Raw genomic sequence first — 26,477 nt, 5'->3', positions numbered from 1 at the left:
AGAATCCATTTCCTGAATCTGAGTTTTGGTTTCTAAACTTAAAGGATAATATATATTGTCTCTGAAAATTAATTATAAAAAGAAATGCCACTACTGCATTTAAAACTAATAATGAGATGACTCATAATGCTGTCTTATATTTTAATTGAGAAAATAATCTTTGTTGGTGTTTGCTGATAGCAATTTCTTTTAGCTGATATTTTTAAATAACATTTTATATATTTGAATTAAATTTATAATTTGCAACTACAAAGCTTATCTGTTTGGGTGGGTTTTTTTGAAAATTTCTTCCCCAACTGTTATTTCTGTCTGAAAAATAAATGTAATATTCTCTAGCAAAACATTCTCTGGAGATCTCTTTTCTTACTTGATATACTGTCTCATTTGGTATAGCTTTTAATTCAGGTCATTGCTTTGCATACATTGCTATTTTAAAATAAGATCAAAGTAAAACACCATTATAACGGATATTTAGTCATCACTCAGAAACAGAAGAATTAATGATACAATTTTAAATATGTGTCCTGATAACATGACTGACATTAAAAAAAAAAAAGCTGTGATCTGAATGTTGTCAATTTAGATTTAACAAATTAGCTAAGTAGCTTGCATTTGTAGTATTTCACACCTTAAAGCCTTAATATGCATTGCTAAATATATTTCCTCACTGTTTGCTAATTAATGTTCTGTGGAAGTACAGCTGCTAATATTTCGTGGTTGATATGGCTCATTTTAAAGTGCTAACAGCTGCATCTGTAGTAGTGTTACATTTCAGTTCCTAAGTTATGGACATACATTTTTACACCTACTATTTTGTACAAGCATTTGAAAAATCTCTATTTGCTAACAAAATGCACCCAGTAATATTTAAAAAAACCGTGAAAATATCCCCCCGGATACCACCACTCTCTGAGATAATAGTGACTCAGTGAGTCTTTCATGTGTAAAGTTTTAAATGTTGCAGGAAATTAACATCTTTTTTCTGTAATATCACAAAGTGTCTTCAGGAATGGCTCTTGGTAATTAGTAAAGACTGATATATTCTGATGGTAAAATAATTGGACTGGAACAATATTGTGTGACAGTGCAGAGAAAAATATTTTTCTGAGGGGAATAAATAAATACTATCAGAATATCTTGCGGGAGAAGACTAAGAGATTAAAAAGTATTCATAAATGTGTTTTGTAAGAAAGATTTTTTTTAATATTTTGAAAGAAACATCAGCACAAGCAATCCAGGAGGGTCCTGGAGTGCTCTGGATGAGAACTTCTCCCTGCGTAGATAGGACTTGGAGGAGAGGTGCTTTGCTGTACCTCATAAAGAAGGAGGAACTTGTTTGAGGTGTCAAAATTGAAGACAGACTTGACATAGCAACAATGAGATGCTGGAGTTCAGCATCCTAAGGAGGAGGAGGAGGAACAGGTCAGAAAGGAAGCTCACAACCCTGGGCTTCAGGAGAGTAGAGTTTGGCCACTTCAGAGATCTGCTTGGAAAAGTCCCATGTGGTAAGGACCTGGAGGGAAGAGAGAGTTCAAGAAACCAAGAAAGCTGGTTAATATTCTTGCAAGTTCAAGACCCATCCCAGTGAATAGGAACTTGGGCAAAAATGAATTAATAGGAGCTTGGCCTGCAGGAATGAACAAGTTGTTCATACACAAAGACGAAGCCTACATACAGGGAGTGAGAGCAAGGACATGTAGTGTGGGAAGAATACAGGGACATTGTCTGACCATCCAGGATTGAAGTTAGGAAAGCTGAAGTCCAGACAGAATCTGCTTAGGAGTCAAAGAAAACAAGATAGGCAACAAAAGGAAGACTAAGGACAATCTGGGCCCATTGCTGAATGAGACAGGGGGACTCTGAATGGCACAGGACACAGAAGAGGCTGAGTAATGCATGTCTCCTTTGCACAGTCTTTACTAGCAAGGCCAGCCTTCAGGAATCCTGAATTCCACCAACTGGGGGAAAGTAAAGTGTACCCTTGGTGGAAGAAGATCAGGCCTTAAGAGAACAGGGGACAAATATGTCCATAGTCTGATTGATTTGCATCCACAAGTGCTGAGGAAGCTGGCTCTTGTCACTGCAGTGTCACTCTTGATAATCTTTGATCAGCCATTGTAACTGGGAGAAGGGACCAAAGATTGGAGAAAGTCAAATGTCACTCCTGTCTTCAACAAGGGCAAGAAGTAGGACCCATGGAATGCCTGGCTGGTTAGCCTCATATGGGAAAGTGATGGAACAGCTAATCTTAAAACATTTTCCAGGTACATGACAGACAGGAAAATCCTATCATGAATAGAGTGCTTGACTTCAGCAAGGGGAAGTCATGCTTGGCCTGCTTCATAAGTTTCTATCAAGAAATGTCTGACCGGGTAGACGTGAGAAAAGCTGTGTATATTGTCTACCTAGGTTTCAGTAAAGCTGTCGATAGTGTTTTCTGTAAGATCCTCATAAAGAAGCTTGTTGATGTGTGGGTTGACTGAGCAGACAGTGAGGAGAGGCTGATATACCAGAGGACTGTGCTGTCAAAGAGAGGGACATTGACAGGCTGGAGAAACGGCCTGACATATCTGCATGAAACAATGAAGTTTGGAAATTACCATATCCAGGACTGGTGGAAGTTGTTAAATCTGTTTTATCAGTGCAAGGATTAAGATATCCAAAGGTACAACTTGAAAGTATGCCTTAGGGAGGAAGCATTTCATAGGCAACTGGGAGCTATCGGGTCAAGCTTAGGTATGAGGGGAGGGTCTTAGTTGTTTACTGTGCTGTGAAGAAGGTTAGAAATATTTTATCACAGATTATTTTAGTGAAACACAATCATTGAGTGATTATATAAGTAGTTCCTTCTGGATAGCCGTTTCAATGTTTTCATGTGGAAAATGTATACAAATGGGGCACAGCTTGAAGTTATTAGTTGATATTTCCATATAGTTTTCCATACTGAATTCTACTAATGGCCATCCAACAATGTAGCTGCAGCAAACTCTCTCATATATAAAATGGGTAAAACTTAAGGTAAGTTCAAGTTCTACATTGCATTTACTCTGCTGTATGTTAAATTACTATATTTTTATAAATTTGCATATGCTTAATATTTCTTTTTTTTTTTCCCCACTCCACTAGATGCTTGTGACTACTCCAGAGAAATGGGATGTAGTGACAAGGAAAAGTGTTGGTGATGTAGCCCTCTCTCAGCTGGTAAAACTCTTGATTCTTGATGAAGTTCATCTACTGCATGAAGACAGAGGACCAGTACTCGAAAGTATAGTAGCACGTACTTTACGGCAGGTAAGAGTAAAAAAAATCTTCAAAATAATTTTGTTTTGGTCAAGAATAGATAGATGTTGCTGTAAAAAGTAACATGCTTAGACAATTAAATAGAAATGCTTAGGCAGTTTACAATTTATTTTATAGCTGTTCTGTTTTAAAGCTGTGTACAAAGAATGTGGATTTTTTTTGTCTTCTACTTTTCTTTCTGTATTATATCAACTCTCAGATACCTAAGATGCATAATTTATTACAGTTCTGTTCCTTATAATTTATTTGCCTAATTTATTCTACTGTACATGTAACAAGAAAATTAAACATTTTTAAGCAAATAATAATCAGGCTAATGTTTTAACACAATCAGAATTGAAATTATTTTCTTGCCAGGAATGCTTATTTTCAATTAGCAGTTTTCCTAGTAGAATTTCTTTTTTTGTTTTAATTAAGAATAGTGTCTTAAATCTAGGTAAAACTTTCAGCACTGCTAGAAAAATACTACATAATTTTAGTCTAGCATCAATGGTCCTTTTGTTTTTCCCTACGATTTAGTGATATTTTCTAAATACCAAGATTAGAAATGGAAAAAAGGAGAAAAGGGATTTTTTTCTTGAATCTTGTACAAAAGAAGAATTCAGAGTTAGGCAATAAATGAGGTTGGCCTCAATAGTGGCTATTGAGTTGGCCTCAATGTGCTTCTACAAGTAAAGTAAAATATGGAATTTGGAGATGAATAAAAAGGAAGGATTTTGGAAAAAGAAATTATGGGAAGAGGGAGGATTGAGTGCATTTTTGTTTGTCTTTTTTTAATGAAGAGCAAAGCTCTATCCATACAAGTAACCTGTAGCAAATTAAAATGAAACGGGTGTTTTTATGGCTCTCTTTGTAGCGTATTAAATATTTAAAGCATTTTAGCTTTCAAGATGCTTTTTTTCCTTGGTAAGGCTACACTAACCTTGTTAAGGCTTTTTGAATCATCTGATTCCAACCCTGCTAAGAACAGAATGAAATGAATGTCTGCTCTAATGTGGTACAGCAAGTGTAAACTTCCTGTGTAAAGAACAATATAAGTAACAATTTTTTAGAAGAAAATTCAGAGTACCTCAAAGGTGCTAAACTTGAGCTGTTTGATGTTGTATTTTCTTTCTTAAATGGTTTTGATAACCTTGTTTTTCCTTAGGTGTCTTTATAGTAAACCATCTCAGATTTTAGCAGTGACCATGATAATCATTTTCTTCATGTCAGATTGCAAGATTTATTCATTTCTTACTGTGAAATTTTGTGAGACTTGTAAGATAGGCTTCAGCTGTCCGAAATAGATGTTGAGAGCCATTTTATCCGTCCTACATTACTCAACTTGGCATTCCATTTCTGCTTTGTTTGGACACAAATCTCCCTTATATCCTTCCCTTTTGTGTCTGTCAAGCCTGTGTAGGTAACTTAGGGAACATAAAATCTGAGGCAATTATGTTTTGGGTACTGAATCCTATCTTTAGTGCATTTAATGTAAAACAGCAGTATCTTGCTTCAGCACTCATTTACAAAAATAGCTCTTTTAAAAAAGGGTGTTTTAATCTCCTAGGATTTCAAGGTTTGTTTTACCTACCAAGTTGGAATTTAATTCATCTGGAGCTGAAGCTACCCAGTTGTAACCCTTCCTTAAGGGAACAGTTGGGAAATAAAGCAATATACAAGTTTTGAAACTGACCATCTCACCACCTTATTTATTCTAATTTGATAAGAAAGACAGTAACGGAGACCCATATGTATCTTTACAAGTAGGTAGCTTAAGAGAGGGAAAATTTACAGTATAAAGGTACACTGAAAAAACTCACAGTTAGAAAGAAAGCAAAATTACTTTTAGAATTTTTTGGAATTCTGCTGTAGGAAACAATCGCTGACAAAAATATTTCAAATGGCAAGCTTCCCAGAGAGCCTAGGGACAAAGAAACAGGAGATGTTTTGTAAAGTTGTTTTGTTTTTTTAATATGAAAACAAATAATAAGAGGAATACTTCTTAAAATTACACTGAAATGTTATACTTCAGCATCTGAGCTTGCAGGCATAGTTCTATGAAGTTTGCAGTATACATCCACAGCTATGAAGTTACTGGAACTTTTTTGCAGTCAATAAAGATAACATAATGTATCTGATTTCAGAAGAATTTTCCTGGAATTTAGTGAAAATACTGTTATATATGCTCAAAGTGTAAAAAAAATCACACCTAATGTTTTAATATTACTTTGTGAGGAAAATAAATATATTGTTGCATTTTCTTGGTTTTGTTCCTTGCCCATAATTCCATACATAATTTTATGTATTTTGGTATAAATTCATAAATGCCCCTGGAGCATGAAACAAGCCAGGATATTTAGCCCATCCCTGGAGAATATCCTTCTGTCTTTAGTGATTTCAATCTCCTCTCTAACCTTCCTGAAAGTAGTTATAGAACTTACTTTTCATTGATATCTATAGAAATATCATACTTGTTCAGTATTCATGCACACAGGAAGTAAGAGTAATTGTTCACTTCTTGAAAAACAAAAAGTACCCCAAGGACAATATTAATCTGAAATGTCCTTATGTCAATTACAACACTGTTATAACTGCTGAAATCAATTACCTGATTTGTATACTGGTTTCAGACATCCAAAATATTGACTATTTTCTCTTCATTTGTAGTGGAGGGACAAGTAATTCAAAACAAAATCCATTGCAGAGCAGTAGTCACTAGATCAGAACTGGAGGCTGTAGTAACTGAGATCTATTCTGGTAAATATCATTGACATTTTCCCACTTTCTGTACTGTCACTTTTGGCTCCTTGTGGTGGTTTGACAGGAAATGTGTTTTTTGAGATGCTGTGTTTTTGGCCAATGGATATTCAGACTTTAATATTGGCATTTAACCTGGCCATTGGGACATGGACACGCCTCTGAGAACACGGGGTTAAAAGCAGAGCTCTCCCCTGGGAGGGTTCTCTTGGGTTTCCGGCGGGAAAGAGTTCGGGTCTCTGCCCCGGCCCAGCTGCTGGCTGGGCAGGGGGAGGGGAAAGCCATGTGGCCGAGAGAGGTAGGCCTGAGCCCGGGGTGGAAGGGTGGAAGAGAGACACAGAGAGAGAGAGAGACACCGGGAGCCATCGGGCAGCCCCCACTGAGAGACACAGAGAGAGAGAGAAAGAGAGCCGCTGCCTGGGACTGTAACCTTGAAGCTTGATAAACATGGGCCTGTGCCGGCAGCACGGCTGGGACGGAGAAGAGGGGGGGGTTCAGCCGGCCGCTTGTAGGAGCTTTTAACCCCTTTTTGGAGAATGAGAACTTTACAGAACATTGACCTTTTCTAGAAGATAGAGTGGAAGATGAGGAAGGAAATGGGCCAGTGTGAGAGAGGTCTGGGTGAGCGAGAGATAGTAGAAGAATAGAGAAGAATCCTAGTGAGAAGAGATGATGGAGTGGCTTTTGCTGGACTCTTTTTGTATAGCCATGGACAGAACCATGTTCCTTGTGACACAGAGACTGCATTCTAGGGGGAGGCAATGGCCTCAGAACCAAGAGGGTTCAGTGTTGATGCCCCTCGGCCCCAGGGGGTGAAAATATGGGGGGGACAGGTGTCCCAAAGGAGAGATTGTGGGGACAGGTGTCCCAAAGGAGAGACTGTGCCTTTTTTGGATCGGGACAGAGCATCCTTAAAAGACAACCCTAGAAGCAGCTCTGGTCCGTGTTCAGTGGTGAGAGCACTGGACATGAAAAGGAAGAAGTCACGACGGCAGATGTACTCCGGGCGGTGCCACGAGTGACACAGAAACACACGAGGCTTCAGCTGTGTTTCCAGGGGAAGTCCATGGCACAAGAAGGACTCCTCTCCTCTTGATGAACTGAGGATTGATTGTCTAAAAGGTGGTGCTGGACCGAGAGTTGGTGATTTGAGGAACCAAATGTATTGTGTTGGAAATTTGGTGGGGGGGAGGAGGAAATGCACTTGTGAAGTTTTCATTTTCCCTGTGTGTGTGTTCCTTTTTATCTGTAGTTGTAGAGTAGTTAATAAAGTTCTGGTTCTTTTTCCCTAAGTAGGAGCCTGCTTTGCTTATTCCTGGTCACATCTCACAGCAGAAACCAGGGAGAAGGTATCTTCATGGGGGCACTGGCATTGTGCCAGTGTCAAACCATGACACTCCTGCAGGAGACAGTGCATTCAAACAGTATAATTTTTGATCTGACCTGGAACAGTCATTTCTTTTATCACTTCTAGAACAGAACCATGATAAATTTCTTGAATACTACTTCAGCCTTTTCCATAAATCACTAATAACAACTCTAATAATGCATGTACCTGAAGTTCCATCTGAATCATACTTCCCTAGCTTGTATATGAGACAATGTCATGATTGCTGTGCAGGTCAGGATGCACAGTGTAGTGCCTTTTACCTTTTGCAGGGTTTGTTTTCCTGTCTTAGAGACTAAGCATCTCTTGTTTCATTGGAGGTATGAGGGCTATTGTGATTAGATGGTGTACAACAGAAAAAAAAGACAGTGGATTGGGGTTTTGTCTTCTTAAGAATTAGTATTCAACTAGATACTTGGGCCTACAACTGTGCAAGAAAAATATGTTTTGAGATCTGTATTGATATGAGGTAAAAATACAGCTATCCAAATGCATTCTTAAAGCAGGAATATCCTGATGCATTCACAGGTCTGTCCTAATTTGTACCTCAAAATACTTGAATGATTGATGTAGTTTCCCCCGGATGAGCACTGAGTCACACCACTTACTGTAAGACTTTAACACGCTCGTTTTAACTTATGGCATTTTTTAGAATTAGGTTTTATTTAAACCTGGAAGGAGTGTATATATTGGAATTGCTGACAGTTTTACTCATAGCAGAATGAAGGGCATATTTGTGCATGTTTGCACTTTTCAAATTTTAGAGAATGTTTTTGCAAGTGATTTAAATTGACTTTGCTAAACATTTTGGTGGGAAAATTGCTCTGAGCTCTGTTATATACTGTAGGTATAACATCAAACAACTTATTTGAATCCAATTTATAGCTTTGATGTTTAAAGTTTTAGTCCAGAGCATAATGCAGATGTAAAACTGAAATGCTTAAACTTTTTAATCAAACTTTCCACACTACTGTAATATACTAAGGTTATTAGCTTGAAAGAAAAAAATTTACAGTTTTTACAGGCCACTGAAGTATTTTGTTATAATTATTCAGAGATTTTGATTACTTCCTTGCTGCTTATGGGTATTTTTTCACAAAAAAAGCATACTGAAAACTACACTTGAGTTATATACAAGTTTTGATACCTGTTCTCAATGTGTGAATGATAAATTTAATAAAAGAAAATCCATATTAAAAGCTTTCTCAGATTTTGGGATACCAAAGCTGCCATCTTAGACATACAAATATTGTTCTCAGAACTGTCTCATTTTTCAAGTTAAAGATTCAGTTGCTTTATGTCTTTGTATTAGATCAACAAATTTAGTATAGATGGGCTAACACAGCAGTACAAGGAATAGAAGAGATTCCTGGAATACATTGATGAGAAAGGCCTCCTCCAGGCAACAGAGGACTCCACAAGCAGAGGTGCTGTGCTGCACCTTTTTCTCATCAAGAAAGGAGGAGCTTGTTGGGGAAGTGAAGATCAAAGGCAGCTTTGACTGCAGTGGTCACAAGATGTGTGAGCTCTTCTTCCCCTGGAAATTCTCATGTTTCCTTTCTGAGCTTTCTTTGCTCATGCTCCCCTATTTAAGGAGCTTTTCCTTTCAGTTGTAATGTAGTTTTCTTTGGTTTTTCTTTGCATTTTCAATATCTGTAGTGCCTTATTATTTCCTCTACCTATTTTTTTTCTGTCCCTTTCGTTCACCCTTTTACCTCTTACTAGAGATCATTGGCAAACAAGTTCAGATGTCTCTCACCCAAAGCCAAATGTCTACTTGTTATCAAATTAGGAATTTTTATGTGCTTGGAATCCCATTCTTGGCTTTGATAATTTGATCAGTTTAAAAAAAAAGGTCAAGATTGATAGCCAGTGACATAAAACCAGCTGCTTATATCTATCTTTTATGAAATGGTGGCCCCCTGTAGTTCTTATAAGGGTCTTTTTGGGACTAGAATGACAGTGGCATTTCATTGGGTTCTTCAGTTCTCTCTGAAGTGACTTCTATTAGTCTTTTGTCTCTTTGATATTCCACATATAAACTAACCAAGTTACCTACCATCTTTTATTAAAGGATAAACCAAACAAGGTTACTGAAGCCTCCTGCAATAATTTTTCCACTTCAAACTCTAGTGTTGTGAGGTCTCTTTTCACTAGACTTTCCTATATTCATGATTGTATTTGTAAAACATGTCAGCAGAACTGGATATAGATAAAACTTCTGTTTTAGTTTGGTTCTGGCAGATACAGAGGTAGAGAGATTCCCTTCAATTATGCATTTCTATCCCTTTTATACCTACCTTTAAGAACTGCATGTATTTAATTTGTTCACACATCTTCAGAGCTTGCATTCAGGTACTTGTTTGTTAAATCCTCAGACAAACCTCTTAATAGCTGCTGCAGGATTAGCTCATTGATGTAAGAATGTTTCCTGAGAACAGTGTTTCATTTTGCAGCTATGGCATGTTATAGAATGAGCTAAGTGAAAAGAAATTTAGTTTGAATGGGGCTATCAGCCTAGATTTATCTGTATGGCTGAGACACACATCAGTTATATTAATTCTGCCAATCCACTGCCTTTCTTGTTACTAACACTTTCTTGTTTTGTACTGCATATCATCAATAAAATTATTGAGTAGAGTTGGGCTTAAAAAGCAATTAGAGGAATCCCTTTTTAATGGCTATTTTTCAATTATAAGTTCTTTTAAAATCTGTCAGTTCATCAGCTTGTGATAAATTTAATACATGTTTTCTTGCTACTCTGTGATGCTATTTTTAGGCAGTATGTCGTGCAGCCGTATGTCTAAGGAATCTTACATGAGTCTATCTTGTTATCTTTTGTTGTGTAAAAAATTACTTTTTAAAAACTACTTTTTTGAAATAAAATCTAATCTCCATTGTTTGGAAAATGTTATGTATCAGACATTTTGATTAATTTTCAGAAGCTTTTCTCTTATTGTGCATGGAAGGGATGTCAGGAAGTCATTCTGCATCTCATTTTTTATTACTGATAGGTTACTGTTTTCCAGTTTAGTGACACACCTGTGGAGTTTAAAATGTAATAGTGATTGTCATACATTTTGTGGTCTTTCATATTATGGTAAAGCAGTGAAACTAATTTGTAGAAAGGTTCAGAGATATTTTTTGTTTCTTAGTTTAGGAAACAAAACAGTAAGCAGAGCATGAAAAGGCATTCTGTCAGTCGGGAAAAACTGACACTGTGCCAGGTATAAAAATCTCTTAATAGATATATGCAAAATGTCATTTCTTAAGACAAAGTAATGCATACCTAATATTTAGCCGAGGGAGAATAATATGGCTTCTGATGGTGCTTTCTGTGTGGTTACATTTTTTCAGTACCTCTAGATTTTAAAGTATATTCTAAATGGAGGACTGAGATCGCAGTATTTTCAGGGTTCATTGGATGCAGAGTAAAACTAATAAAATTACTTAACTAGATGGTTGCCTAGTAACAAATGCATTCTGTGCAGAGTGAGTTGTAGATAACGTCCTATATAGAATCTTCAAAACTGTATTAGTAATTGCATTTTTACTATGTACTTAGGTTTTGCAATTTCACTGGTTTTTTCCATTTCTGTTCTTAAAACTAGACAACTGCACCTATGTGGACTTATTGACAATTTAACTCTTTCATTACTAGCAAGCAATAAACAAATAAACACTGATGAAATATTCTAACAAACTTCCTGCTTAATAATTTTAAAGCATTGATTTTTATTTCTTTTTTAATGTTCTGAGCCCTACTCAATTCTTTTTCCATTTCTTTTTCTCCTTTGTTTTAGATCAAGAGCACAGATCCTGTGATGCGTTCTGTGTGTAGGATAGTATCCAACTAATAACTAATGTGAACCCCCATATGTAGTACTTCATTATTACTACCACTGAACAGGGGACATAATTTAAGGTTCATCTTCTTGCACATCTGCACTAAAAGCTGAGACATGCTTGTGTCTAATTTTCTGAGTATCCTGTCTTTAGTGTACATCTGAAGGGCATAAAGACTGACTGCAGAGGGAGTGTTGAACTGATCCTGGGTCATCTGAATATCAGATTAATTTCTAACCAGCAGACAATTCTTCAAAGATTAAAATGTGTAAACTTGTCTGCTGCGCTTAATTCTGTGCTCAAGTTGAACAATCAGAGGTACGATTTCCAGCTTGATTGTAATTCATTCTGTGAATGTGATATTTTAATATATGGAAATGGGAAGGCTGCCAAGATCAAAAAGTTCAGGAAGAACTTTAGAAGTCAGATAAAAGAGTATCTCTATGCACACACTGTATGCTCTCAAGTGGCGGCTGTAATGTAGCGATATGCAAATCTAAAAACCTATTAGAAGGAAATGATCCTGCTGTGATCAATTTACAATCCAGAGAGGCACTTGCCATACCTGATCCTTCATCATTTACAGCGTAAACGCAGATGATGCTTGCGTGGAAATCGATACTGGGATAGCTATCTTCTGATTATTTTTTCTGCATACATGGAATTTCATGGTGTGGTAATTGTGTTCTGTGAATGCTGTCAATTCTCCACATGCCATCAAGAATGTTTCTGAATTAGATATACTAGTTAAACATGTCAATTAAATATAGCAATGTCAGTTTTATTTCTCGTTTCCAGCGTGACATCAAACCAGTAAAACATAGTAAGGCTTTTAAAGAACCTGGTGTGCAAATACTGTGTCAGTTCAGGTTTTCAAGGAAAGCCTCCTAAGTTTCAAATGGTGCTTATTATTTTACTGGGATAATTAAACACATATAAAGAATGAAATGTTAGAGGCTGAGCTTCAGTAGTGAAGAAAAGGCACTTAGCTGCCTACCACCAGCCTCCAATACGCAATGTAAACAGAAAACTTTGTCATCCTAATTGTGTTATCAGTAATTTCTACTGCCATTTCAGGGAAAGGCTGTGGGTTCATGGTTTCTTGTATATGAAGGCATAATCTCTAGTTGGGAGTTCTAGGATCAAATAATAAGTGGTCCAGTAGTTGAAAAATACTAATTTTTGAATGATCTGTATTTACAAAAGGCATCTGTACACTTTCAAGGCTTATTGTTCTTTAGAAGCACCTGAGAGTAAAATATGTTAGTGCTTGGTCTTCAAGGAGAAGTCAGAAAAGTAGTCAAAAAATGTATGCAGAGAACTCTGTTATAAAAATGTGATGGAATTCTATAAGCCATTATGGAAAATCAAATTTCTGTAGTGCTTGGATAGATGAATAATAGATACATAGTTGAAACTGAATTATAATCACAGAGAGAATGCAAAAAATAAATCGTGTTACAGTTGCATATTCAGGTAGTCCTGTTTTTTTATTTTTAAGCTTAGCACAGTTTTAGTCACTGCTGGTTTTATATTGCCATGTATAATTAAAAGAATGAAAGCCCCTTGTTTTCTATCAGTATGCAATGATGTGCATAAACTAAACACATAGGTTTGAATTTGATCTGGACATAAAATAATTTGAAGGATTGTTTTGATACATTTTTTATTTTAGTGTAAGTGTCCCTCTTTTTGCATCTTATTTTATATATTTATATAAATTTTATATATTTTTGGTGAGCAAATACGAAAGTAGATTGTAAAAAAATAAAGATTTTTTTTGTTTTCATGGCCTCAGAAGATCTCAAGGAAATTGATGGAATGATTTAGAGTCTTATTAAGATGATTAGAGGGATGGAGTACCTTCCCCTTGGGAAAAGGCTGTGAGAACTGGGAGTGTTCAGCCTCAATAAACAAAGGCACCTGGGTCATCTTACTACCTTTCAGTACCTGAAGGGCACTTAAAAGAAAGCTGAAGAGGGACTTGTTACAAGGGCAAGTAGTGATAAGACAAGGGGGATTGGCTTTAAACTAAGTGTGGGTTTTGTTTAGATATTAGGAAGATGTTCTTGACTGTGTAGGGAATGAGGCATTGGAATAAGTTTCCCAGAGATGTGGATGTCCTATCTCTTGTAGTGCTGGGACTCTGAACAACCTGGTCTAGTGGAAGGAGTTTAAAAAATGTGCTCTAAATATATTAATAATCTTAATTACTTGCTTGTGTTAGCTGTCAGCTTCAGTTGTCATGTGGAATGTTAATTCAGGGTTCTCAAAAAGATCCTTAGCTCCAGGGTCACCTGCCAGGTCAGCGACATGAAGTGGCTTCTTTGTTTTACTTTGGTTTTGAAAGTGGCAACTCTCAGGAAATTGTAACTGTTCTCTAGGCACTGTTTTTATTTTAAAAGAAATCTTTGAAAAAACATCTTACATTTAATTGCTGTAAAAATACATATGTCCATGGTAATTAAGCAATGTTCTTGTTAATTGTTTAAATACTTTAAATACTTGAAATGCTTTCTTGCCTTCAGATGGAAGCCAGCATACTTTCAAACTAGTGCTTTCAGGCTCTTAGGAGATTTGAAAAAAAAATATTGTTATTGAATTTAGCAAAATCAAGTAATGTTTTCCAGATGGGAGCTCAGTTACACTTTAAGATTGCTGTACTTATTAGGCAATTGTGAACAATCTACAGGGTACATATATCAGCAAGTGGTAATTGTGCTTACAGATCCAAGCTTAAAAATAGAGTGTATAAGCACTGAGTAAATGAAGAGCTTTGCCCCACAGGTGCCCAGGTGTTGGCTGCAGTGTGACTGTGGGGAGGGATGGCCGTGGCTCAGCGAGCCAGATGTGGCCACTTACAGGGGGCTCCGACCAGCCAGAGGTGGTGGCACCTCTGGTAAAGCATGGCTAAGAAAGGGTAAAAACAGTGTAGCAGATGGGAGGGAAAAAACATGGGAAACAGCACTGCAGACACTAAGGTCAGTGCAGAAGGATGTGGCACTCCATGGGACCATGCCAAAACCAGAAAAACCCAAACAGAAAAAGGAGGAAACAACCCACCCTGCACACCTCCTCTACCTCTCAAAAAAACCCCAAACCTCAAACACCTCAGAACTATGTGCTTGATGATGGCTGTAGCCCTTAGGTCATCACATAATCCAGCCAAAAAAAGTTGTATAAGAAGTGAGAAAACTTCTTTGTGCTCTTAAACACTGCTTTTGTTCCCTGTAGATGGAAGACTTCAGAAAATGAAATCTCATTTTTCCTAGCTTGCATTTACATATCATATTTTATTGTACATGGAGCTTTGCTTTGGAAAACTGCTCATGTGCAAGTGCAAAATGCGTCTGCAGCTTTTCTGTGTCATTAATTTGTTTGCAGCCACAGTTTTAGTGTCCAGAATTTTGCCATAGAACATGTCTGTTACCAGGCAATGTAGCGGTTTACTTGGTCTGTGGTGTTTGGGTCCGTGGTTCATTTTAAGATTTAGTTTAATATTTTGGTGTGCTTCCTATTCTTCAGGTCTGAGTTATGGTGTGGTATTATTTTGTCTTCCTTGAGAATGCTCTCTTTACTTTTTAATCATCTATTTTGAAAACTTTTAATTTAACTGTTTTAATTGCATTCCTTTCACTTGAACTCAAAACAGGTGAGTAAATCAAAATCGAAGTAAAACCTCATATTTTTTGAATAGGATTTAGCCAGGTGGAATTTACCAGCCTTACTCATCTTGAGACATTCACCCATTTGAGACTAGTTGAGAACGTTATATGTTGGCTTCAGTTACAGTGTCTAAAAAGGCTTTATAATAAAATTACTGTGAACTCTGGTTTTAAATAATTATGCTAGTTGTGAGCCAGCCTACGCAGCTCCTAATGTTCCAGAAGGAAATGGGAAAATTTTTGTGTACTTTTTTCATTCAGGTCTTCTGTGTGCTTTCATTCTTTTTGAAAATTACCTGAAAATACATATAATATGCAGGCTCTTGTATGGAACAGAACATTTAGTTGTAGAGCACCATTTCTGTCCCTTATTAAATGAGAAGGCATGTAAACCAAACATTTGAGGAATTAAAGATTTTTAAAAAGGAGAAATTAGAATAAAATGCCAGTTACAGAGAACTAGAATACATTGTCTAAGAGAGTAGTGGAAACAAAAACCTAAGATGGAGGAGTGGCACAAATTAAATTCCTTTTTCTTTCCAGAACAGTGGTCTGATGTGGAGTAAGGAAGAAAAGACCAAATCAGTGTCACAGTTTTGCTTATAAATTGGACTTCTTAACAAAGCCAGTTTTCTGCTATTGTTCCTCCATGTCAGTTAATGACTAGCTCACTTTTTGGAGGGCAAAAGTACAATAAAATAGAAAGATGAATAAGCAAGATTTGATGGAATTGCAGAATGCACTGGTTTCTTCAATACAGGATAATCACCAACTCACATGTATTGTTCACCTTTTGTAGCAAGTGTTATCTGTTTCTTTCACATTAATGTTTTATAAGGGATGTTTTAAAACTCTCTGCTTGATTCCTTGGCTTACAACACTTGGAAAATTTACAGTTTTTATGATTTTTTAATAGGTTGAATCTACTCAAAGCATGATTAGGATTTTGGGCCTTTCAGCCACATTACCCAATTATCTTGATGTTGCTACATTTCTGCACGTCAATCCCTACATTGGATTATTCTACTTTGATGGCCGTTTCCGACCCGTACCTCTGGGACAAACCTTTATAGGGATCAAGACAACCAACAAGGTAAGGAATTGTGAATGCCTGAGAAAGGGTTGCTGTTTGTGGTCTCTTTTTGACCATGCTTCATGTATGTATGTGCATGGGGTACTTGTTTATTATACTACAGGTGTTTTTTGAAGCATATTTTCTTTGGTATAAAGATGTACATAATTGAGAGGTGCTTTAAGAATCTTCTTTCTTCAGTTTACCATACTTGTAAGCAGGCCTTGTTGCAGTTGGATACAAAGTTATTTAACTTTGCATTGCCTCTTCTTTACTGCTAAATCTTGCTTGGTGAAGAAGAAATCATCACCTTCAACTGCAGAGTCATATTAGCAGCTGATTATTCTGCCTCTTGCATTGCAGGTTTCCATGTGGTGCATCTTATTTGGCTGTAAGGATGCATGAGGAATTCTATAAGAAAAATACTAAATTTTTTAATGGGGATATATACATATATATACACATGCATTAATACTAAAGTTACTGATGAAAACCTTAGCATGCTAAGCCATTAATTATCATATGTACATATTTGATAGAAACTGTATTTAAAGTAACCCCTAAATAAGCTTCTTTACTCTTTGTGCTATTGCTCATTTTGGGAAGCATTAAGACAAATAGTCAGGTATAATATTCTTATTAAAAATCATTAGTACAGTGACACTTGATGTGTAAATTCCTGTATTCTTTAAATACAGGAATTTATACAAACACTTTACATAGATTTCCCATGCATCTCATTATCTTATAATTAAAGTTTATGTAGTTAAACTTTTCAAAAAATATTGTTCACATGTGATTTAAATTAATAGAAATCAAGACATTTTCAATCAGAAGTTAATTTCGTGGCTTAATCAATCATAGCATTTTATTTAGTTTTTGTAAAAATGGATATTGCCTTTCTTACTAGGTTATTTCAGTAGTCATTCCATCTGCAGTGCAGGAGAGGAATTTATTTTACAATTGTGGGGATATGTTTCAAATCTATATGCATAAGACTAGTTTGCCATATGGTGCTTACCATTATTTGCATATTTTAGTCTTCATTAATTGCTTTTAATACCTTCACTCTTACTTGCTGTTACTTTCAATTCATCTTTCACTGCTACTTGACTCTAATATTTAGTTTATCTTCTCTATATAGTAAGAAAAGAGAAAATACTCCCTTTCTTCCAACTCACTTTAGAATGCATTTAGGATTCAAAAAATCAAAGCTATAAATAAATCTCCTAAAATTTGAAATTATTTAAAAACAGTAATTTTCCAAAGAAGCATAAGGAGATGAGGAAATATTAGGAGGTAATAGTTATTCTGAAATGTAAATACCTGTTTTGATAATACTACAGTCAGGAGATATTCTTTTATTTTTCAGAAGATTGTCATTACAATTTCACATAGCAAAAAATATTTTACAATCAAGATAATACATTTTACAGCAAGCAGACAATAGAAGTATTAAGTATTAAGCCCCTTTGAAAAAGGATTGTATTCAGTATAATACTAATACTGAAGCTGCCTAATTATTGCCAATATCAACATCCTTGTGGTCTTGATGAGAGGAGGAAAGCAATGTAAGAAAGTCCACGATCAAAAGCTTTTATTGCAGACCATCAGCAAGTGCAGTCAGTGCTGTGTCCATAGGCACTAATGAGTTGCAGGAGATAGAAGACTCACTTTTACTTACTTTAGGTAAAGGCTTTGCCACAGTTTGCTGAAATCCCGCATCCAAAAAAAACCTCCCCCAAATTTTGGAACCGATTATCAATTTACAGAGCCACGTGCAAACTGTAGGCAAGCTTTCAAAGGCAAGGACAGCATGATGTATTTATTATGCATAGAAGTTATCCAGAAAAGCTCTTAAAACTCTCTGTGTTGAAATTCTTGGAGCATATGGCACCAAGACTAAGGTTTGACTTGTTCAATCAAGGTCTGATGTCAGATGTTAATGTCAGATATTTTTCTTTAATATCAGTCCTCTTTCTTTAGGTATGCTTATGTTTTTGTCTATAGGTATAAATGTGAAGAATATGTAAAGTTAATTTTATGGTATGTGTATGTATGTATATATGTTCATGTGTCTTCATGCACTGCTCTTGTCAGTTTCTCCTTAATGATTTTCACTTGCTATTATTTGAAAAAAAAATATTTGGTAAAATGCTGACTTCTGAATTTAAGAATAATTAGACTGAGTACTCGTCTTTAGCACATGTGCCCATATTTTCTTATTTTTTTATTACTATATTTGTACTGTTTGGAAGACAAATGTTCTCTTACCTATAAAGCTGTTTTAAAGCTTTGTTTTTGAACTTTCATCTATTCTAGTATTAAGTCCCAGTATTAAATTTCCATTTTGAAATATGTACCTGCTTTGCTTATGTAGAACATTTCTTTGTGCCAGAACAATTCGGTTGTAAGACACAAATGCACAAATGAAGAATGGAATTATTGCTACGATATTGGACTTTATTTAGTTATTTTGATTTGTTGCAACGTTAATACTGAAGTGCATTCAAGTAGATATATGCTCTTTATATTGTAATACATTAAAGAAATAGAAAAAAAATCTTTAGATTGAACAATATTCTTTATTTCAACTGGAATATTCCTTAAACATTTTATTTATCTATAATTGGAAACTCTCTACATGGTACTTACAATGTTCTCTGTGCATGACCCAGCTATGAAGAAATCTCATATGGCAAAAAAGCTATCAGTAATTTTCTGGATATAGAAAAATATATATGCATGCAATGTAAAAACTATTTTTATATGCCAAATAGAAACTCTTAATTCTAGACAAGATATATTAAATTGATATTTCCTCAAAATCTTGTAGAAGTAAGATTGCCTAATATGAAACAGATAAATTAAAGAACTGGGTTACTTCTCTTTGGTCATTTAAAAACACCAGCAAAGTCACATAATAAATTTTGTCTTAACTGCCCTTACTCATACTTTATGTTTTATTTCTGAGTTTAAAACTAAAATGCTATTGTTGGAATGGGAATTGATATACTGTAAATTTAATGGCATAATCAAATTTATTTTTCATGGATCACTCTAAATTGCTTGATACATAGTAGATAATCTGTAAAGATAGAAATTATTTTAATATGGATGTGATGTTTCTTTTTCAGGTGCAGCAGCTGAATCATATGGATGAAGTATGTTATGAAAGTGTACTGAAGCAAATAATGGCTGGACACCAGGTATCTATTTTTTAGTTTACTTTACATTAGAACATACATAAAAAATTTAAATCATCACAGGGATGTATTGAGAATTATTCTTTTATATGTCACTTCAGAGGTAGCCTCTAACCCTACAAACACTTCATAGAAACAGCATGCAAGAAAATGTAAACTGACTAAATAGTGTTAGCTTCTAACAGAGGTCAAAATTCCCAGTTCTTTATATATCTGTAAAGTAATTAATGTGTATTTATGTCTCTTTTTTTTAAATTACAAGGCAATTTAGGTCAGTACTTTAGAGACCTTACAACGGGTATACTTTAAGAATAAAAAAATCGAAAATGGAGCACTTAATAATTCTTCTTAGCCTTTCCTATATCTTTCAAATTCTTGTCTTTTGTGTTAGAGATGAGAGATGAGAATTGCTCAGTGTTCAAGACATGGTGTGTAAGGGCTCAGCATAAGTCATTTGAAATATCCTGGGGTTTGTGTTTTGTTTTCTTTTTAAAGGAAGTAATCCTTCATTTTTCCTTACAATAGAGGTTTCTGCACTGAATTTTCAAGTCTGACATTCCCCTAAACTAAGAATATGGGCCTAACTCATTTGCCTGAATAGTTTCTCATTCTGGTATGATTGTGGTCCTAAATTACTCCCACACAATGTCTCTTTTTTGTTAGAACTTTGCACATAAAGCAGGTATGGCACCTCTTCAAAGCAACAACAAATGCTAGTGCTCTATGATGCTTGAGGGGTCTTTTCAGTAAATAACATTTATATAAAAGAAGGAAAGTCTATCCTGTACAGTTGCAGTAAGAAGTGCACATTTTTTTGGTTTTCACAAAAAAATTCCTTGTGTTTTTTGAAAGATGAACAATTGTTTTATGACTTGGGAAGGGAAAAAATACTTCAGCAGCAGCCTTCTCGTCCTCCTGCCCCACTGCCTTGCTTTAACTCCATTCTTCTTCTTCACTTATCTCCTCTTGTTGATATCAGTTATTGTTGTTACATTCAGAAAACTTTCATGAAGATTACTTATGGAAATATTGTTATTTTCCTGAGTGAAGACTGTTAATTAAATTTTTTAGCAGCACCAAGGGAACTTTTGGTCGGGTTCTCCTCCTTGTCGATTATGCAAAAACATTACCATATTCCTAACACTGAAGTGCATTTAGTTTCTTATCTTTCATTTCTTGTTTTGATTTTGTTTATTTTCACTTGCTGAAGTGCAAGTGGCAGAGTCTTTAAATCACTAGTATCTAAGTAATGTATCTTGGATTCCCAGCAGGGAGTCTGTATGCCATTTTGGCATATTTACTGCACCTTTCTTCCCCTCTCTTTTCTTCACACTGAGGAAAAAAGTGACTGCAAACATATATGATGTTATTTGAAAAGATTCAAATACAGTAAGTTGTTCAATTCTAGTAGGAGATGTTTTTGTAGCTTTTCTTGAGAATAGTTTTGATTTTTGTGCTAGCAGCTGAATGCATGACTGTTTTGTTTTAAGGCATGAGCTGCAGTTTTAACAGGTGAAGAGAATTGTAGTCTCCTTAATGTTACAGTTTCAGCAAAGGACACTGTTGCTGATCTCAGTTTCTGAAAATTGTATTTCAAACCAACAGCCATATAAGTGTAATTTTGGACAAAGCAGAAGTGTGGTTTCTCTTGCTATATAAATGCTGGTTTGATTTCAGACCACTTTGGTTAATTTCATTCATATGGTTGTAAATTTTCTTTGTTTCAAAGTGTTCATTCTGCTGTGTTGCAGAACTCTCATTTAGAGCATGTAAATAGCAACCAGTTACACTGGACTTCTCTTGGGACTCTTTAATTCATATTGGTCTTGATATTTATTAAACAAAATATAATAACCTGAGATTAATTAAATGCAAGTGCCAGTATACAGGCTTTGACCATGCAGAATCAAGCACATCAGCTCATTGTCTAATTATAATATGTAGTACTGTACCAGATGAAAAATTTAAGTTTTCCATTTAATGAGTCTGCTATGACAAATGATCTATCTAATCATTAGACCAACTGCAGATGTTTAAAAAGTGGAAACAAAAAAAAGGTCATGTAGATATATTTACATTGAGATGCCTACCCCATAGTGGAAGATGAATATTGTGAGCAAATATGATTAATACTACATTAGAAAGGTTTTCTTCAGTGTCTTTTCACAATTTTGAGAATGCCCTTTGATTTTCTAGCTTTGTAGAAACCCATCACCTTGTGTCCACATTCACCATAGGCTGTTATCATCATGCTCTGTTACCTTTCTTAGCTGATGTTATCTGAAAAACTTGTATTTATTAACATTATATATGTACAAACTTCATATGGTTTTTAACAAAGCTGTGGTTGCTTCTAAATATATTTCTTAAAAGGATATTTTCATCACTTCCCCCCAAATACTTAGGAAGAAATTTCCATAGGTGTTGTGTGTCTGTATGACATTCAGGACACGGATGAGATTTTATACCTATTCAGGCAATAACGTATGACAGACACAGATCTCATTAGCAATGCTCCAGAGAGCCTAAAACTTCTGTTCTGTTTTATGCTGAAATGCAAGAAGGAAATACCAGAAACAGAGAAAAGCACTTTCCTTCACTAAAGTTGCTTGAGTTAATGTAGATTTTCCTGTGGCCATCAAGTTTTCACAATGTTGTGTCTTTTAAGATTCTTGACCAGAGTCTTTGGAATGTCTTAATGAATTAAATTCAGCACTGTTTATCTATTGTTCTGTTCATTCTCCAAGAATTCTATCATAGCAGAACTGAATAATTTACTCTTATGGAATTCATGCTGATGTGTCACTGTCATATTGTAGTGTGATGTTTGGCTAGAGTTACATGTCCATGTGTTTTTATTAGATATATGTGTATTTTCATTTTTTAAGGCTGAGGTTGGTAGGAGTAGTTGCATTCTATAGGCATGTGTTTTGACAGATGGAGAGAAGCTTTTTATGTTGATTTTCCAACATTCATCCTCTGCAAGACTTCCAGCTCTTCCTGGCTACTGGGAAATTAAGAATTGGTGATTCAGTCTTTAATTTTGATCCATCTGCTCAAACTAATGAGATATCTCATTTGTAGGCTTCACTTTGAATTACCAAATGCAACTGAAACAATAACATTTGTCTTATAGCACAATTCTCCTCTTGTTTAACTTGAGGAAGTTTGATAAATGGCTTGCCCTACTGGCTTTTCTGGGGTTTTTGTTACAGAAACTTCCTGTTGTGACTAAAAAAGATCAGAAAATGTCCCAAAGGTTTCCAAGTACTTTCAAATCAGTGTGCTCATTTGGAAGGATTGCTAACAGTATAGAAATCTGTTGGAAGTTTTCTCTGGCAGATCTACCTCCTAAGACAGCTTTAAGTGAGAAAAAGGACTGTCCTTCTAGGACTGTCCTTCCATGCTTGATATTAGTTGGTGAATATTTGTTTTCATGTCATACTTTAAATTATCTATGTTCTGATATAATCTAAAAATATATTAGATATTCCTGGACTAATTTGCACTGTCAGAGTTTTATTTCTACCTCTTAATAAACCAAAGGTACTTTAAATTAAGAAAGAAAAAAATTGTGCACCCTTTGTCAGAAAATATGACTCCATGCTCAGTTGCAGGTGGAGTATTTTTCCAGCTTTTCTCTTCCAGGATGCTCTTCACTTAAATCTAGGTGAAGGCTAGGGGACTGAAAATTATCATTCCCTCAGTGTTATTACAGCTGTATTATTTCAGACAGTCACCAGTAGTGGACCACATCAACCAAAAGAATTATTTCAGATACAAGGCTGAAAAAATTCACATTTTACAGCCCTGTGAGAAGGGCATCTAATGGCAACAAGATCAGGGGTGCAAGTGGCACCTTTCTGAGACAGCCTGTGGAGAACCTCATGAGATCAGCAAAGACAGTGACTGAAGAGTGCACTTGCCAGCATAATTTTTATAATAAACTGAAACATTGCATTTCTGGCTGGGTGTGTGTTGAAAGAGGCAGGTGGCCAGAACAAGCACAAACCCAGGCTGAAATGTGAAGAGTTAATTTTTTTCATTACCTCGCTAACTGGAGGATGCTGAAGCAGCACCTGGGCAGCAGCGACACAGGAGGGGCAGCACAGGCACTGCCAGGCTCAGCCCTTCTGATGGGCACTGGGGCTGCTGTTTGCACCCCTCTGCCACTTATTGTACCACCCTGCTGTGATCTTCATGTGCTTTTTATGATTTCTGAGCTTTGAGCTCTCTCCCAGGACAGCAATCTCAGGCTTGTCCATGAGAGTGCCTCCAAGTCTCTGTGAACACCTATGCCATCTCAACACAGGTATTCTACTTCTCAAAACAGAGGATAAACAGCAGAAAACATAATATATAAGATTTCCCATACTGTTAATCTGCTGGCCTAGGCAATCACAGCTGCAAGGTCACTTGAGTGAATCTACCATCCTTCTCCACATTCTTCTGCTTTTAGTCTTTTCCTTCCAATAACAGTTTAGGACAATGCATATCATACTGTATTTATCAACAATTTATGACAATAACATGACACCCTTGTCATGTTATGATTTGAGAAATTTGAGACATTTTTAGGAGTTTTGAGAAATAACATAGTATGTTTAAGATTTTGGGTATTCCTCTAAAACGTATCATGTATGAATTTTGATTTCATGTTAAATTCCTTTATCTAATATATTGAACTGCTGCTCTCTTTGTCAAGGTTCAGTTATTTAAGTTGTTTAAGTTAGTATCCTAGGGAGTTAACTATTTTTCAGTTTGACTCATAAATTCATATCCATTATGTCTCTTCCTGTTACTGAGCTTTTGCTGGTTTATCTCATTAGCTCCTTGGTTACCAGGAGATGATCTCACATTTCTCACATTGCCCCCATCACCTCTTAAATATTTTTGCTGTTATGAGTTTGTCAGAACTTTATTCATTGCTATCTTTTTTCTTTTTTTCTTTCTTTTTTTTGGTCTGAAATTCTGTCAAGCAAAAAATCCCAAAAATTTCTTGTATTATCAATTAGAAGAGTTGTTGCTGAAGTCCTTGAAAGCTTTTGAAGGAGGTTCTTCCTCAAATTGCAGTCATAAAACTCTTCTTTCACCACTCTCCTCAGACTATGCACCTCTTTTATTTTTCCATTTTCTTGTTATTTTTTTTCTTATGATTCTCTTTGATACTACTTAAACCTTCAAAAGAAGTCCTGTGTTTTCTTTGCCCTTGGTGTTGTTTCAGCAGGTCTCTTAGATTTTCTCTGCACACCTTATTCTCCTGTATGGCTTTCTTTGCTGACTTTCAGTACTCTGTTGCTCATCTTCAGTCACAGGTATCTAAGTTTCAGTCCTGCTTCCATATCCAATGCACTTTGCTCCTTTGCCATTTTGTCTGTTTATGACAGTTTTTAACTTGGAGTGCCTTTGACTTTCTCTTGTCTTCTGAAGCCTCTTTTTCTTTTTAAGACCATAATTCCTGTTTTCCCATTACTTTGGGGACTTTTTTGTGTAAGTCTGACATGACAATATCTTTTCTTTCACTAGCTCTGGTACTCAGGGAAACTCCAGGAGCTGAATTCGACGATCCATGACTGTGCCTTCTGGCTCAGCTTTTTCTGTAATTCCTTGAAAGTTCATTTTCTCACTGAGCTTGGTGTTTTCAGTTCATAACAAAAACTGGCTGTACTGTAGGAGCTCTGACACCTTTCTGAGGTTCTCATTCCCTAGCTGTTTATGGTTCAAGGTGTCAGTACATAAGTACCTTGAGGTTCAGGGTGTCAGTACATAAATGCTGAAGAGACATCATGGCTTTACAAGTGGTTTCACTATACAAGGAACAGCTTTTCTAGTGGGGAAAGATGTCAAATTGTCTGTTGCAAAGAACTTGGATTTTTGAAATGCTGTATGATATTGAAAGCCTCAACACAAGATCCCAAAGGGAATGCAGTAGTAGTAATTGTACAAAATTAGCAACAACTCCACTTAACTAAAGCTAATAACTGCAAGCCAGTAGAGATACAACAACCCTTTTTTGAATTAACATACTAGAAATCCTGCTACTGGGATGAAAAATGTGGATGAAAAGTAACAATGGACAGCTTTATACAAACCATCTGTTCTTGTTGAGGCACTGTGAGTGGTGATTTCGAACTGCCCATTTTGTGCTTATTTTTGTTCAGTTTTTTAACCTTTTGAAGACAAAAACTTTTTTAAGTACATTGATAGTTTCTGAGCTTTTACCCTTCTCATTTGAGCTAGTTTTTAGGTTTGGCTGGACTCAGTTCTCTTCTGCTTTTGCAATATTGTCTCAACTGAATCTAATTTACCTGTCACGAGCTTTTACCTTCTATCTTTTAAAATTAAATGAATGTGCACAATAGAGCCATGTATAGTTGTAACATTTTTAATTACTCTGTGCATTGGGTGGTTACTATGCAGTTACTATGTCTGGAGATCAAGATTGTTTTATTAATTAGAAGTTATGTTCTTAATTAAAATGTTGTCTTACACTACTGGTCCGCATTTAGTTCAATAGAAATAATTTTGAGGTGCAATAATTTTTTTTAAAGTTTTGGAATAATTTCTATGTGTCACCTTGCACAGATTTTTAATAGTTTACTCTTTCAAATCAGGATTTTTGTTGTCTCAGGTCAGAAACAAATTGTACTCAAACTTATGTACTCAGAACTGGTTCTGTGATGCATATTGCACATAAAGCATTCACTTCATCTGTAATTGTTCTCTATGCACAACAATTGACTTGAACTTTGCAGTACTTAGAAGTGTCATCTTGTTTTTCTGAGCTATCTTATAATAAAAAAGAAACAGAGTAGTTAATTTAAATCTATTATATTAAATTGTCAGCAGTGAATTTGACAGGTATTAATTTCATCTGTAAAAATGATGGATTAAATTTCTTTATTATCAGTTTTCCAGCTGTTATTTGGCTGCAGAAGCCATGTGAAGATAAAAGTTTAATAAGCTTAGTTACTGGAGCTGTTGACAATGCTTTTATAGCCATGTCTTGAGATAAGATTTAATAAAACATTATTTTCTTCAGAGGTCTTTCTGCGACTTAGTACCTTGAGAATTAAGCTTGTCCTAGTATTTTTTTCCTTGGTGAAATAGTGTTTATAGCATGCTTTGGACAAATAAGTCTGAGAATTTACAGAGTTTATTAACATGTATTCTTCATCTAGATTGGGTTTTTTTTCTAGATTTTCATTTTTGAGCTTAAAGAGTTTATTTCAGCCTGAGTTTTTGTACCTCTGTATCTGCAC

At 35.6% G+C, this 26,477-nt stretch overlaps 1 protein-coding gene across 1 annotated transcript in view; it reads left to right on the top strand.

Moving 5' to 3' along the window:
* Positions 1 to 26,477, top strand: part of ASCC3 (activating signal cointegrator 1 complex subunit 3) — a 251,823-nt gene that overhangs the window by 89,812 nt on the left and 135,534 nt on the right. Inside the window, exons 11-13 of the mRNA XM_036380163.2 lie at positions 3,127 to 3,291; positions 15,854 to 16,030; positions 19,147 to 19,218. Coding sequence (XP_036236056.1) covers positions 3,127 to 3,291; positions 15,854 to 16,030; positions 19,147 to 19,218 — 414 coding nt within the window. The remainder of the gene's footprint in view (positions 1 to 3,126; positions 3,292 to 15,853; positions 16,031 to 19,146; positions 19,219 to 26,477) is intronic.

Source organism: Molothrus ater, chromosome 3, assembly GCF_012460135.2.
Source record: "Molothrus ater isolate BHLD 08-10-18 breed brown headed cowbird chromosome 3, BPBGC_Mater_1.1, whole genome shotgun sequence".
In the NCBI taxonomy this organism is placed as follows: domain Eukaryota; kingdom Metazoa; phylum Chordata; class Aves; order Passeriformes; family Icteridae; genus Molothrus; species Molothrus ater.
This window is presented reverse-complemented; position numbering and strand designations above follow the sequence as displayed.